The 12,290-nt window shown below is 40.4% G+C and overlaps 2 protein-coding genes across 2 annotated transcripts in view; both read left to right on the top strand.

Moving 5' to 3' along the window:
- Positions 1 to 2,814: 2,814 nt before the first annotated feature.
- On the top strand, positions 2,815 to 6,280 carry LOC121644006 (tripartite motif-containing protein 16-like). The gene has a single exon (XM_041991698.1). The coding sequence runs from the start codon at positions 2,933 to 2,935 to the stop codon at positions 4,691 to 4,693; it is 1,761 nt and encodes a 586-aa protein (XP_041847632.1). The 5' UTR covers positions 2,815 to 2,932; the 3' UTR covers positions 4,694 to 6,280.
- A 37-nt stretch (positions 6,281 to 6,317) lies between these two features.
- Positions 6,318 to 12,290, top strand: part of LOC121643998 (solute carrier organic anion transporter family member 5A1-like) — a 44,936-nt gene continuing 38,963 nt past the window's right edge. The window contains exons 1-2 of the mRNA XM_041991682.1: positions 6,318 to 6,500; positions 7,505 to 8,892. Coding sequence (XP_041847616.1) covers positions 7,932 to 8,892 — 961 coding nt within the window. The 5' untranslated portion in view covers positions 6,318 to 6,500; positions 7,505 to 7,931. The remainder of the gene's footprint in view (positions 6,501 to 7,504; positions 8,893 to 12,290) is intronic.

Raw genomic sequence — 12,290 nt, 5'->3', positions numbered from 1 at the left:
ATAAACAGGGGTAGGAGGCAGACTACTTAGCTGGGGCAGGCGAGTATCCGTGGTTGTTCCAAAACAGGTCAAAATCCAGGAGAGCACAAGGCAGGAGCAGTCCGACAGGGGATGAGGCAAGAGAAGTCCAAGGGCCGTAACTGGGTCAAACACAGGAATCAGGCAACAAGAGTAAACGCTGGACATCAACAAGGGAAAACAATGCTGACCATCTGGCAGGGAAGCAAGGACTGGAGTGAGCTTAAGTAGGGAGGAGAGCAGGTGAACAGAGTGAGTAATCAGGGCTGCACAGGTGGAGCAGATGAGTGTGATGAGGAGCTGTAGGCTCAGCAGAGCAGCAACCATGACAGAACAGGATCAGGCAAACTGAGGCAGCAGCCGCCAAGCAGCGTGTCATTTTCACAGATGAAAAAGACAACATGAGGGAGAGTAAATGGGTGAGGGGGGGGGAAAGAGGTATGCAGAGATACAAACAAAAACACCTCAGTACACAAAAGCACATATTCAGACAGTCAGAACATAAAAACACGTGGTAGGGGTGTGGAGATCTCCCACCACAGCCAGTGTGGAAGCAGCTGAACTAGCTCATCCATCCAACCCTGGGAGTGGAAGGGGGGGGCGTAGTCCAACAAAGGCAGTGAGGGGATTGTGTGTGTGAGTGTGCGTACTTTTGTGCATGAGTGTATGCATAAGCAAGTGTAAGTGAGTCAGTTCACTTCTCCAGTTTCTTCAACTGATGTTGGGATGGCGACCTTGTGAACTGATCCAGGAAGGCCCACAAGCCCAAGAAACATGGGAGCTTGTGTGTACATCTGTGTCCTTTATAAACCATTATAAAGCGATAGCAGCCTGTGTACAATGTGAGTGTTTGCAACCACGTTCGGAGACATTGCAGCCATTTTTGGCAGCCCTTACAACCACAGTCACCAAAGATCACAGAATCATTCCAAGCTAGTGTAGCAAAGTTAGCTTGATTCAGCGGGTAAGTTTACACAAGGACACGGAGCAGAGCCTGAGACCTGATTGGTTGACACGGAGGTTAGAACCGCCCACCTCATCAGCAGACACTCAAGGGGAATGTGGAGGAGTGAGGCAAAGTAAATGTGTGCATTAGGAAAAGTGGAAATGTAGGAAGTTAAAAATAAATAAATAAAGGAGGAAATAAAATTATTGGGTGAAGAATTAAATAAAATGGACATAGGAAAAAATAAATAAATGTGGAAATAAAAAAAAATAACTTGAAATAAAAAACAAGTTTAAAAACAATAAATTGCTGTGGAAATAAATAAAAATATGGGAATAAAAAAGAGTTGGCAAAATAAAATAGATGAATAAATGGATAAACTAATAAAAATGTAAAAAAATTACATTTAATTATTTATTTACTGATTTTTTTTATTCATTTATTTGTTTATTTCCTTATTTGTTCATTTATTTCCTCATGCATTTATTTATTTATTTTTGATTATGACAGTTTCGGCCCTCCATAATCATTAAGGCAAACATAGTAAGTACAGTGTATGAGATTGTATATTTTTATTTATACTTCAGCGAGTGGCAGTGTATTTGTTGACTCATTAATATCCACTAAAGGGGCCAATTTGCAAATATACCATCCTCACCCATGCATATACTAGAAACAAACCTTTAAATAGGTACCCACTGTAGTGGACACTAAGGTTAAAACATCTCTGGTTATTATTTAAACAAAATGTTTAGATTCCACAAATACATTTGTAATTAATTATTTCCTGTGTTTTAATAAAGTTTCATATTGATTATCATCACAGTGCAAATTAAGGATTTACACAAATAAAAATGAAAGAAAACTTAAATATTTTTGCTCAAAGCATTTTTAAAACAAGTGACTGGTCTTAATGGTATTTGCAAAATACATTTGTGACTTAAGTTGGACTTAATGCAGCTCTAATTTTAAAGTCCTCTGTGCGCTCGATGCTGCAGTTTTCTCTCAAACTAACTTGCGCCTTATCACCTCCGCACACACATTTTTATATCTTTCAATGAACAACTGGTGTGGAGAACCAAGTTGATTAAAATGCTCTTAATGACGGCAGAAAGCAGAAAGTTTATCGTCTTAATGACACATTTCCACCTTATCACATCTCGATTAAAGAAATGTCAGCTTCATGTTGCTGTTGGTTCTGTGTCAGCTGGAAATCTGAAGAATGTGTCAAACCACTTAAAGTTTGTATATTTCATTAAAATTGAATGGAGTAAAGAAAACCAAATAAAATCATCTCCAGCTGCTTTCTTGAACATGATAATGAGTTTGTTGTTCTTCAGTGGCCTCCTCAGTCACCAGATCTCAATCCAGTAGAGCAGATTTAGGATTTGGTGGAACAGAAGATTCTCATCATGGATGCAGCCGACAAATCTGCAGCAACCGTGTGATGCTGTCATGTCAACATGGAGCAAAACCTCTGAGGAATGTTTCCAACACCTTGTTGGTTCTGTCACACCAACAATTACTGTAGTTCTGGAGAAAAAGGTCAAACCTGCACTAGCAAGGTGGGCCTGATAAAGTGAGTGTTGGCACCTTATTTTACATCTGAAAAATAATTTCCAACAAGTAATAACTTTCCTCACTGCTTTTTAAACCTGAAGGTAACTAAACTTTTTACAGGTTACAGTGTCCATGTTGACTTCTGTTTATGAAGCAGGAAAGCCAACAGATAGAAGAGGGATGCCCTTAATCAGGAGGTTTGCATACTGATCCCAGGCTTCCTGTTCACACATTTTTGGAGAAGATACTAAGGGGGGGAGGTTCAATTAAATAAAAGCACATGCGTCAAGATATTTTAATACCCCTCCCCTTCAGAGATTTGCCAAGTTTTAGATGGGCGTAACATTTAAAAGCTCAAGTGTGAGAGTTGATAAGCCTCATTTACAGAAAGGTGTTTAATAAACAAGCATGGACATCTTTTGGATTCATGTAGAAGCTATGTGGAAAAAAATGGAACCAATATTAGCATTCTTAAGAGGTGAAAGAGATGGTAGAGGTGAAGCAGAGAAGAAAGGAGTGAAGCTGGACCCAGAAACCTTCTCTTGTTGCATCTGTCTGGATCTACTGAAGGATCCGGTGGCTATTCCCTGTGGACACAGCTACTGCATGAACTGTATTAAAAGCTTCTGGGATGGAGAGGATCAGAAGGGAATCTACAGCTGCCCTCAATGCAGGAAAACCTTTATACCGAGACCTGTCCTGGTGAAAAGCACCATGTTAGCAGCTTTAGTGGAGCAGCTGAAGAAGACTGGACTCCAAGCTGCTCCTGCTGATCACTGCTATGCTGGACCTGAAGATGTGGCCTGTGATGTCTGCTCTGGAAGAAAACTGAAAGCCATCAAGTCCTGTTTATTCTGTCTGGCCTCTTACTGTGAGAAACACCTTCAGCCTCATTATGACGTGGCTCCATTAAAGAAACACAAGCTGGTGGAGCCCTCCAAGAACCTCCAGGAGAACATCTGCTCTCGTCATGATGAGGTGATGAAGATGTTCTGCCGTACTGATCAGAAGTGTATCTGTTATCTCTGCTCTGTGGATGAACATAAAGGCCACGACACAGTCTCAGCTGCAGCAGAAAGGACTGAGAGGCAGAGAGAGCTGGAGGTGAGTCGACAAGAAATCCAGCAGAGAATCCAGGACAGAGAGAAAGATGTGAAGCTGCTTCAACAGGAGGTGGAGGCCATCAATCACTCTGCTGATAAAACAGTGGAGGACAGTGAGAAGATCTTCACTGAGCTGATCCGTCTCATCCAGAAAAGAAGCTCTGATGTGAAGCAGCAGATCAGATCCCAGCAGGAAACTGAAGTGAGTGGAGTCAAAGAGCTTCAGGAGAAGCTGGAGCAGGAGATCACTGAGCTGAAGAGGAAAGACGCTGAGCTGAAGCAGCTCTCACACACAGAGGATCACACGGAGTTCATTCTTAATTACTCTGCACCTGCATGCTTCAAGAAATCTGTCTACTTTCTTCGAATCCACTCATTTTATCTGCAGTACTTTGATGAAGTGCAGAGGGAGTTCTTGCAGATGAAAGATAAAGTACTTGAAATTCTAAATGAAGAATGGATGAAGATCTCCCTGAAAATCACTCAAGTTGATGTCTTACTGTCGCAAGAGCCTAGGACCAGAGCTGAATTCCTTAAATATTCACAGCAAATCACACTGGATCCAAACACAGCCAACATGCATCTGTTTTTATCTGAGGAAAACAGAAAAGTAAAAACCACAAAAGAAGGACAATGTTTTCCTTCTCACCCGGAAAGATGTGCAGCCAGAGGTCAAGTCCTCAGCAGAGAGAGGCTGACGGGACGTTGCTACTGGGAGGTGGAGAAAGGTTTGGGAGGAGTTTCAGTGGTGGTTGCATACAAGGATAAGAACACTGTCAAGGAAAGATTTGGAGAAAACTCTAAGTCTTGGGCATTATGTGTTTTCAAACGTGGTTTTGAATTCAGACATAACAGCATCAGTACCTCTATCTCAGCTCCCCCGTCCTCCACAGTAGGAGTGTACCTGGATCACAGAGCAGGTCTTCTGTCCTTCTACAGCGTCTCTGAAACCATGACTCTCCTCCACAGAGTCCAGACCACATTCACTCAGCCGCTCTATGCTGGACTTCAGCTCTATGGACCCGCCGGAGCCACTGCTGAGCTCTGTAAGATTAACTACGCTTAAGCTTGAATTATTTTAGAAAAACAAAAGTGTGACAAATGACAACACATTAATGATTTTTGGATTTTTGTTTAATCTGGCTTGCAGTTAAACGGCATCTTTTAAACCTATTTGCTGGTATTATTTTCACCACTGGGTGTCGCTGCTTTTTAATGATTTTACCATCATAGCAAGTTTAAAGCAGCTACATAAGTATATAGACAGAATCTAACCAGCACTTTAGCACTGGTGCTGTTTTCCATCACTTAGTTTTAGCTTTTAGTTTTTACTAAAGAGAACCTCAATAAATGCATTGGTATTTTGGTCAATAGTGATTCTTTTTCAATTTGTCACAATTTAGAGAAAATCCTTATCCTGATTCTAGATTAAAGCATTTCTGCACACAAGTCCGTTTGTAAATGAAGTCATGATGAACAGCTTAAAACTATCAACTCCTTAGATGGAGTTGGCTGCTGTAAAGCTCTGCTGGATAAACAGGAGCCAGATTCAACATTTGAGTGAGATGAAACCTGAGCAAGCTCGATCAGAAAGTTGATGAACTTTGTATATAATGTTTAACAGCATTATGCCAACATTTAATTTACAATGTGTTTTGAATTGATGATAAAAATATATCTTAAATTGCTTTATTAGCCATTAGAGAAAGAGAAATGGAAGCATTGTTCTGTTTTATTGCTGACATGATCTCCACTGCTTACCTGCTTCTGATAGAATAAAATTCCTTTCGTTTGTTGAGTTGTAATTCTAAGGATTGTCATGGGCTTGATAACCATTTAAATATTTTTACTGGGAAAACAATCATGTTAAACAGTGACTTTTTCCTTGACAAAATCCCAACATAATATATAAGAAATATTATTTATGATTTGTATGACAATATGTCTGTGTAAGATAACACATGCTTCAGTTGCCTTTGTTTAGTTTCTTATTAAATGCATTTTGTGAAAATTTATTCATATATGTCACTGCACTGTCACCTTTGATCACTGAGTGCAAAGCACCTATATATATATAGATGTATTTATATATATATATATATATATATATATATATATATATATATATTAGTAGCCATGTGTCAGAATCAATAATAGTAAATTAAAGCATGTATTTTTAATTCTGTTCACTACATAGCAAACTAGGAGTTGTCTGTTTTATAATAGTTTAAAAAATGAAAACGATGCTGGAATCTGAAACAAGACTATTTATGTTGCCATAATGGTGTTAAAATGCTTTTCAATCATCAAAAGCATTTCATACTCATGGTGGCTTCACGTTTAGTTATTGTTTACTAAAATCACCATGGTTAAAATAAATACTAAATACTAAAGCCAAAAAATGATATATTATTATGAATAATTTCCCCGTCCCAAAAATAGACATTTTTAAAACAATGCTGTATTCTGACTGTATATTATTTACCTTAACTTATTCAGTTTATTTTAATTATGTAAACAGCTATTTATTCTTTTTCTTTCTTTCTTTTTTTTACGTACCTATGTTTCCTGATATTACACACTATCAGGTAAAATGTTTGATACCGTTTTTGTACATGTTGGTTTGTGCAATAAAGATTGAAGTAAAAACGGATCCGGTTTGTTAATAATTTGATCGTGTTTATTTTGAAGTATGCATGTCTGTATTTCCGGTTGCTAACTCTTTGCTATTTAACCAATCTCTTGGGGAACATACTGTCTTTTTAAGACCTGAGCGTGTTTATATATTAATTTTTCCTCTCTTATGTTTTATAAGACCGTGTCACAACTCGGACATGGAGTACTAAAATACATGTCGCCGCTCATAATGTGAGGTTAGTGAGGCGCAGCGTCGTCACTCGTTTTTTTTAAAAATTGTGAATATTACCTTTGTGGGACAATTAGCATTATTGTTAGCGGATGTAGCTGTTTCTGGATTTACCTGTCAAAATAAAACCTCTTTGATTAATAGTTCGCTTGAAAATTTTAATTATAGAGTAAAATTATTTTAGTGGGTCTTCTGTCCCAAGGTTTTAACTTTAAAGTGATGCAAAATGTGTCAGAAACTATGTATCAAAACTTATATGTGTTGCATTAGAGATTTAGGAAACAAAAACAAGGACAAAGGGTTCAGGTATGCCAATTGACATAAGAACTGGACTACAAAAATTCAAGCTTGCCCTCTAAGTCCATATGTGTTTAGAAAATTGCTGTACCAGAATAGTTTTCCTAGCAATCTCTAAAGAAACTATAGCTTGCTCAGAATTTTGTTCAGTAAAAGTATGTAAAATTTAGCAAGTGGTTCAAAGGGTATCTTCTTATATGTCAAGGCTATATTAATTTTGCAAATTAAATAATACTCTTATTACTTGGTTAGTAGTGCTAAAACAAAAGTAAAATCACTAATTTTATACTTTTTGGCCCGATTTTGCGCATTTTGGATAACACGTAGTGCTGTTATTTTGAAGTGCACTGCTCTCGTTTCCGGTTGTGTAATGACGTAACTTGACTGGTTGTTTTGAAAACAGCGACACAGAGCAGCTGAGCAGCACTGCAGTGAGCTGCAGTTCTGTTCTGTCCTCTCGTCCATATCTCGGCTTCCTCGACGATTTTTCTCCTCTCCTGATTTCTATTTTTTTCCCCCATTTTTTTTTCTCCCTGAAATGCCCCAGGATGATCATCTGTAAATGACAGCTTCTCTCGCCCGCTGGGAGGACAGCTGCTGCGGTGATAAGAGCGGAGTCGGGGTTGCCCTTGACTTGGGGAGGAGTTTGGATAAACGGGGGCACGATCGTGCTCTGTTCTGAAATAAGTGACATTGTGTGATCTCCATTGACAGGGCTGTCCGGGATGCGGCGCGGGCTCAGCGTAGTCTCTTCGTCTCAGCTGGCCGCGGAGCAGCAGCGTCCTGCTGTCGAGGAAGGCATCGGCAGGGAGTCCTGGCCCTGGAACTCCGCCGGTCGAGCTGTGGAGGCCTGACCGTGCTCACTCCGGACTAGATGGTCTCAGAAGGCAAGTGTGCTTGACAAGATAAACAAACCCAGAGGCTGTCCTGCTTGTGCTGCAGATAAGCAGAAACTGCAAGCATCCCCCCCTCTGGCTCATTGTTGCTTTTTTCGCCTCTTTGGGTTTCACAGACTGTTTGTGGGAGTAGATGCATCCATTAATAATAAATATTATGGGCAGATGCCCCTGAATTCTAAGTGTAATCTTGGACTGAGCTGGCTTGTTCTTACCCTAAAGAGAGGTGGGTTTGACTGAAAATAATGGCTGAGCACGAAGAAGCAGAGCTGTCAGAGTCTCTTCAGAAGGAGGATGGATTTTCCAGCGAGCTGGAGGAACCAGGCACAAACTTCAAATCTAAAAGTTTGCCCATTTTAAATGAAGCAGGGCCTCAAGAGAAAACCTTATTGGCTAGTTCAGCGCGTATGTCTATAACAGCAGAGGAAAGCACAGAGTTCATCCAGCTACCTGCCAAGAGCGAGTCCTTCCAGGCTGAGTCTCCAACCAGAACAAACTACCTGCCAAAGACGGGGAAGGCAGCACTGAACAGGCCGAGCTCATACATGGAGAACACTGAGATCCGTAGGAGTAAAAACGTGGCCAGGAGGAAGCCACCAGGCTTTTTTGCCTCGAAAATAGCCCAAATAAAACTGCCCAGCAGGAAGTATCTGAGCATTATCTTGCAGGACTCTCGCTGCTTCCTGTTCTGTATGTCCTACCTGACATTCATCCAGTCGCTCATGGTGTCAGGCTACCTCAGTAGTGTCATCACCACCATAGAGAAAAGGTACAGCCTGAGGAGCTCAGAATCAGGCCTCCTTGTCAGCTGTTTTGACATCGGGAGCCTTCTAGTGGTCGTCTTCATCAGCTACTTTGGTGGGCGGGGCCAGAGGCCACGCTGGCTTGCTGTGGGAGGGATTTTCATCGCTGTGGGTGCCGCCCTTTTCTCCTTACCTCATTTCATCTCCCCGGCATACCAGATCCAGGAAGTCAACTCGTCCTCGGCCAACGAAGGCCTGTGCATGAACAGCAATGCCAGCGGCAGGGATCGTGTTGACATCACTTCCTGTCCTAGAGACCAGGAGGGCAACGAGCACAACCTGTATGTGGCGCTGTTCATCATCGCACAGATCCTGGTGGGCATGGGGTCCACGCCCATATACACGCTGGGACCCACCTACCTGGATGACAACGTCAAGAAGGAGAACGCCTCGTTGTATCTGGGTAAGATACCAAGAAGTTACAGATTAGATTCAGTTATGTGGGTGAAGAAATCTGTGCAGTAAGTTTCAAGCCCAAAAGCAAGGACAAACAATCTGGAAGTACAGATTTCTTATGGGTATAAAAAAAAAAAAAAAGTGTTTAGGACAAAAAAAGAAAAAAGAGAACAAAAACCAATGAAAAAATGTTGGATTTTAACTGCGTTGAGGGACTGGTGAGTCTATGTGACTCCACTTTTAAACATTGGTTTAGCCTGCAAAAACAAACAATACCCAAACCAGTTAGTTGAAAATAATAAAGAGATATATACTGAAGATAACCAGCTAAGAAGTTGTTTTTGTACCTTTAAATCAGAAACTGAGGTCTCAGTTTCAGTATATGATGTACCAAAAGTTCATAATAATCAGGATTTAATTGGGACTAAAAATATTCCCATAATAAAGATAAACCTGCCCAAACAATTATTCGCTACATATTTAATAAAATTGTCAGAATCGTCCTATTTTGCACTTAATGTGTTGCCTTTCTTGCCATCGGTCTGCTTTGCTTCAGTAAGGTGGTTATTTATCATAGACGGTTAGTTATTTTCTGTATAAAGTGATGGACCCTAAAGGGAAGGAACCTTTTATTTGAAGGAAGTTCTTCAAAAAAACCTGTATAGAAAATCGTCATTATATTCCCAGTATGAATGAATTTAAACCAATCAGATTAGCGAAGAACTTGAAGTGGTACCAGTCAGAATGGCAGCCATCATTATTAACTTCACACCTAAAACTTATCTGTCGCTACCATATCCGAATAACCTGGAATTTTGGATTCTCTTTTGGGAATCTCTTGAATATTTAGCTTACCTTAACCTACTCTCATCAGAAACCAGCTGATTGATCATCTCATCATTGCATCTCTGGTTTGCAGCCATATTTATAGAGATCTGATGGTGCAGAGGGGGTTTATTTTTCTTACTGGTTAAAGCCAAGGTTCTGTATGTACATGTAGTCATCTGCCCATGTCTGCAAGGGTCCTGGACCACCTGAGGGACCATCTGCTCAGCTGGTGCGCAAACTGTGTATAAGCCCAGAAAGCAAACTGGCCACTTGTTTTATACACCATAAGCAAAACATGACGGGGAAAGCAGCTCTTCTTTTTGCTGTCAAGAGATTTGCATCATGTTGAACTGTGTGTGTGAGAAGGGCCTGACCATGTCTGATGGATGATTGTGTAGAGGTGCTTCCTTGTCAGGGATTTGGGTTCACACTAAAGCTTAACACTAAAGTCCAAACCAGAAATATCATATTCATATTAGTTTGTTAAAAACTGTTTGACCCAAAAGAAACTTAAGAAAATGAATAAAAATCTATTTATCCAGGTTTGGAAGTGACATTTTTTTAAATCAAGGCTCTTGTGTCTGAAAGAATAAACCACAAAAACACTAAGTGCTCTGTCATTTATGACAAGGAAAAGCAGCAAATCCTCACAATTCAGAAGCAGAGTTTAGCAATGATTGACTTTCATTGTTGTGGTAAAGGGTGAAATGATGGGCACAGTGAGCATCCACTTAAATAAGCAAGATGCAGATTGTGGTTTACAGCCTTTTGTCTATTTTTAAAGCTGTTATGTGCAGCAGTCCTCTGAGGTGCATCCCTCCTCAGAACCTTTTTACAAAGCTAAAATTACAGTCTTTTATTTAAACACATCTGTTTGGTTAGGCAATCAAGAAATTTTATTATTAAAATGAAATTTTCAACCATCTATTCATCCATTTCCTTTCCCCCCTTAGCTTCAAATGTGTTGATTATAGCCATGGTGTATTGCTGTGTGTACACATGGACATCATGTCCATATGTAAGTCTTACTGGGGCATTGCAAAGACATGGGCCTGAACGTGCTGCTGGAACAGCTTACAGTCTGAAGGGAAAGCTATCCAGCACATCTGGACATGGCTGTAGGGATTTGCTCTTATTTAGCTGCAAGAGCATTAGTAAATTCCAATACTGATGTTGCTTTTCAGTTCATTCCCAAGGTTTCTGATGAGGTGAAAGTCAGTTTAATTCAGTTTTTCAACACCAATCTGGGAAAGCTTCTTTATATTTGGTATATTACCATGTGAAAACTGGAAAGGGTTTTCCCTTCACTGTTACTCCAGAGCTGGAAGCACATTACGATAAATGGCATTGCATAGACACACTGGTAGCGGCACTTGTTAGTGTTACTCAGTGCAGCTTTCTACCACGTAAGCAGGCCAGTGCTGTTCTCCTACCTAAAACAGGTGCACTAAGTGCTCTGGGTCCCCACAGTTACCACCACCGTGGCCTACATACGTGTCAGAGATTTATTCCAGAAAGTTCTACAGCCGGTGACCCTAGAGCTGCTGCCCCTTGGTTCCTTTCACATCCTTTCCCAGAAATTCTCGCCCCAGTAGCCTCGAACAGGGTAAAGCCTACAGTAATTAAATCAGCAAATGAGAGCAGGGTTTATGAAAGAGAGTGAGGGAGGTAGAGGGAACAGGGTTCAGGTCTAAATGTGCATTCCTGGAGATTGTGGCTGGGGGGGTTGAAATCCCACAGAGACTTGGCTGTGGTTCGAACTCTTTGTTCCTTTTTGAAATGACCTGAGTAGCAAAAAGGGAGAAGCTTTGATCAGTGGAGCAGGTGGGTGGTGGTACAGCTGGAGAGGGGAACTGGGTGGGACACTTTTCAGGTTGAACATATGAAAACAAAGGAGAAAACATCTGAAGTTGTTTTTAATGATATTGCACATGTATGTGGATTCTGAACTGAAGAACTATAAGGATGGTCTTACAAAAATAACATCATGGGTGCAAACTGTAAATTTATGGCGGACGGATGATCCCATAAAAGTATACTAGCTTATATATTTGTGCAGGTAGAATCAGTTGTAAAGTGTGGAATATGGTGGAATCTACACATGCAGTTTTATCTATTATTCCCATTGATTTAATACTTTACGATGCTGCGTGAGTCAAAGGAACAAGAAAAGCTAGATGAGAGTTGAATGCATTCCATCAACGCAATTTCCCGTCTGTGTGACATCACTTGAACTGACTCAAGTTCAGCAGTGGCTCAGAGGCTGATAGAAAAGAGCAGCCTCCATCACGGTCACCCTGTGTGTTTGAGCTGCATCTCGAGGCTTTCCTGCCGAAGACCCACCAAAAAACAAAAAAAAAAAAAACTTATTGTGGTCCTCAAAACAATTGATAAGAGAGGCTACTATCTATTTAAAAACAACAACAAAAACATTTGAAATGTTTGGTTTGATTCATTTCAGTAAAGCTATACTTTAAGTTTATTGTTTAGAATGTTTTTTTTTCCTGCTTAACATTTGTGCTTCACATAAACATAAAGCTCATTACTGTTACATTACTGTTCACCATGCACTAACTG

Source organism: Melanotaenia boesemani, chromosome 8, assembly GCF_017639745.1.
Source record: "Melanotaenia boesemani isolate fMelBoe1 chromosome 8, fMelBoe1.pri, whole genome shotgun sequence".
NCBI classification, from domain to species: domain Eukaryota; kingdom Metazoa; phylum Chordata; class Actinopteri; order Atheriniformes; family Melanotaeniidae; genus Melanotaenia; species Melanotaenia boesemani.
Note: the sequence above shows the minus strand (reverse complement) of the source record. Positions and strands in the feature narration are given on the sequence as shown.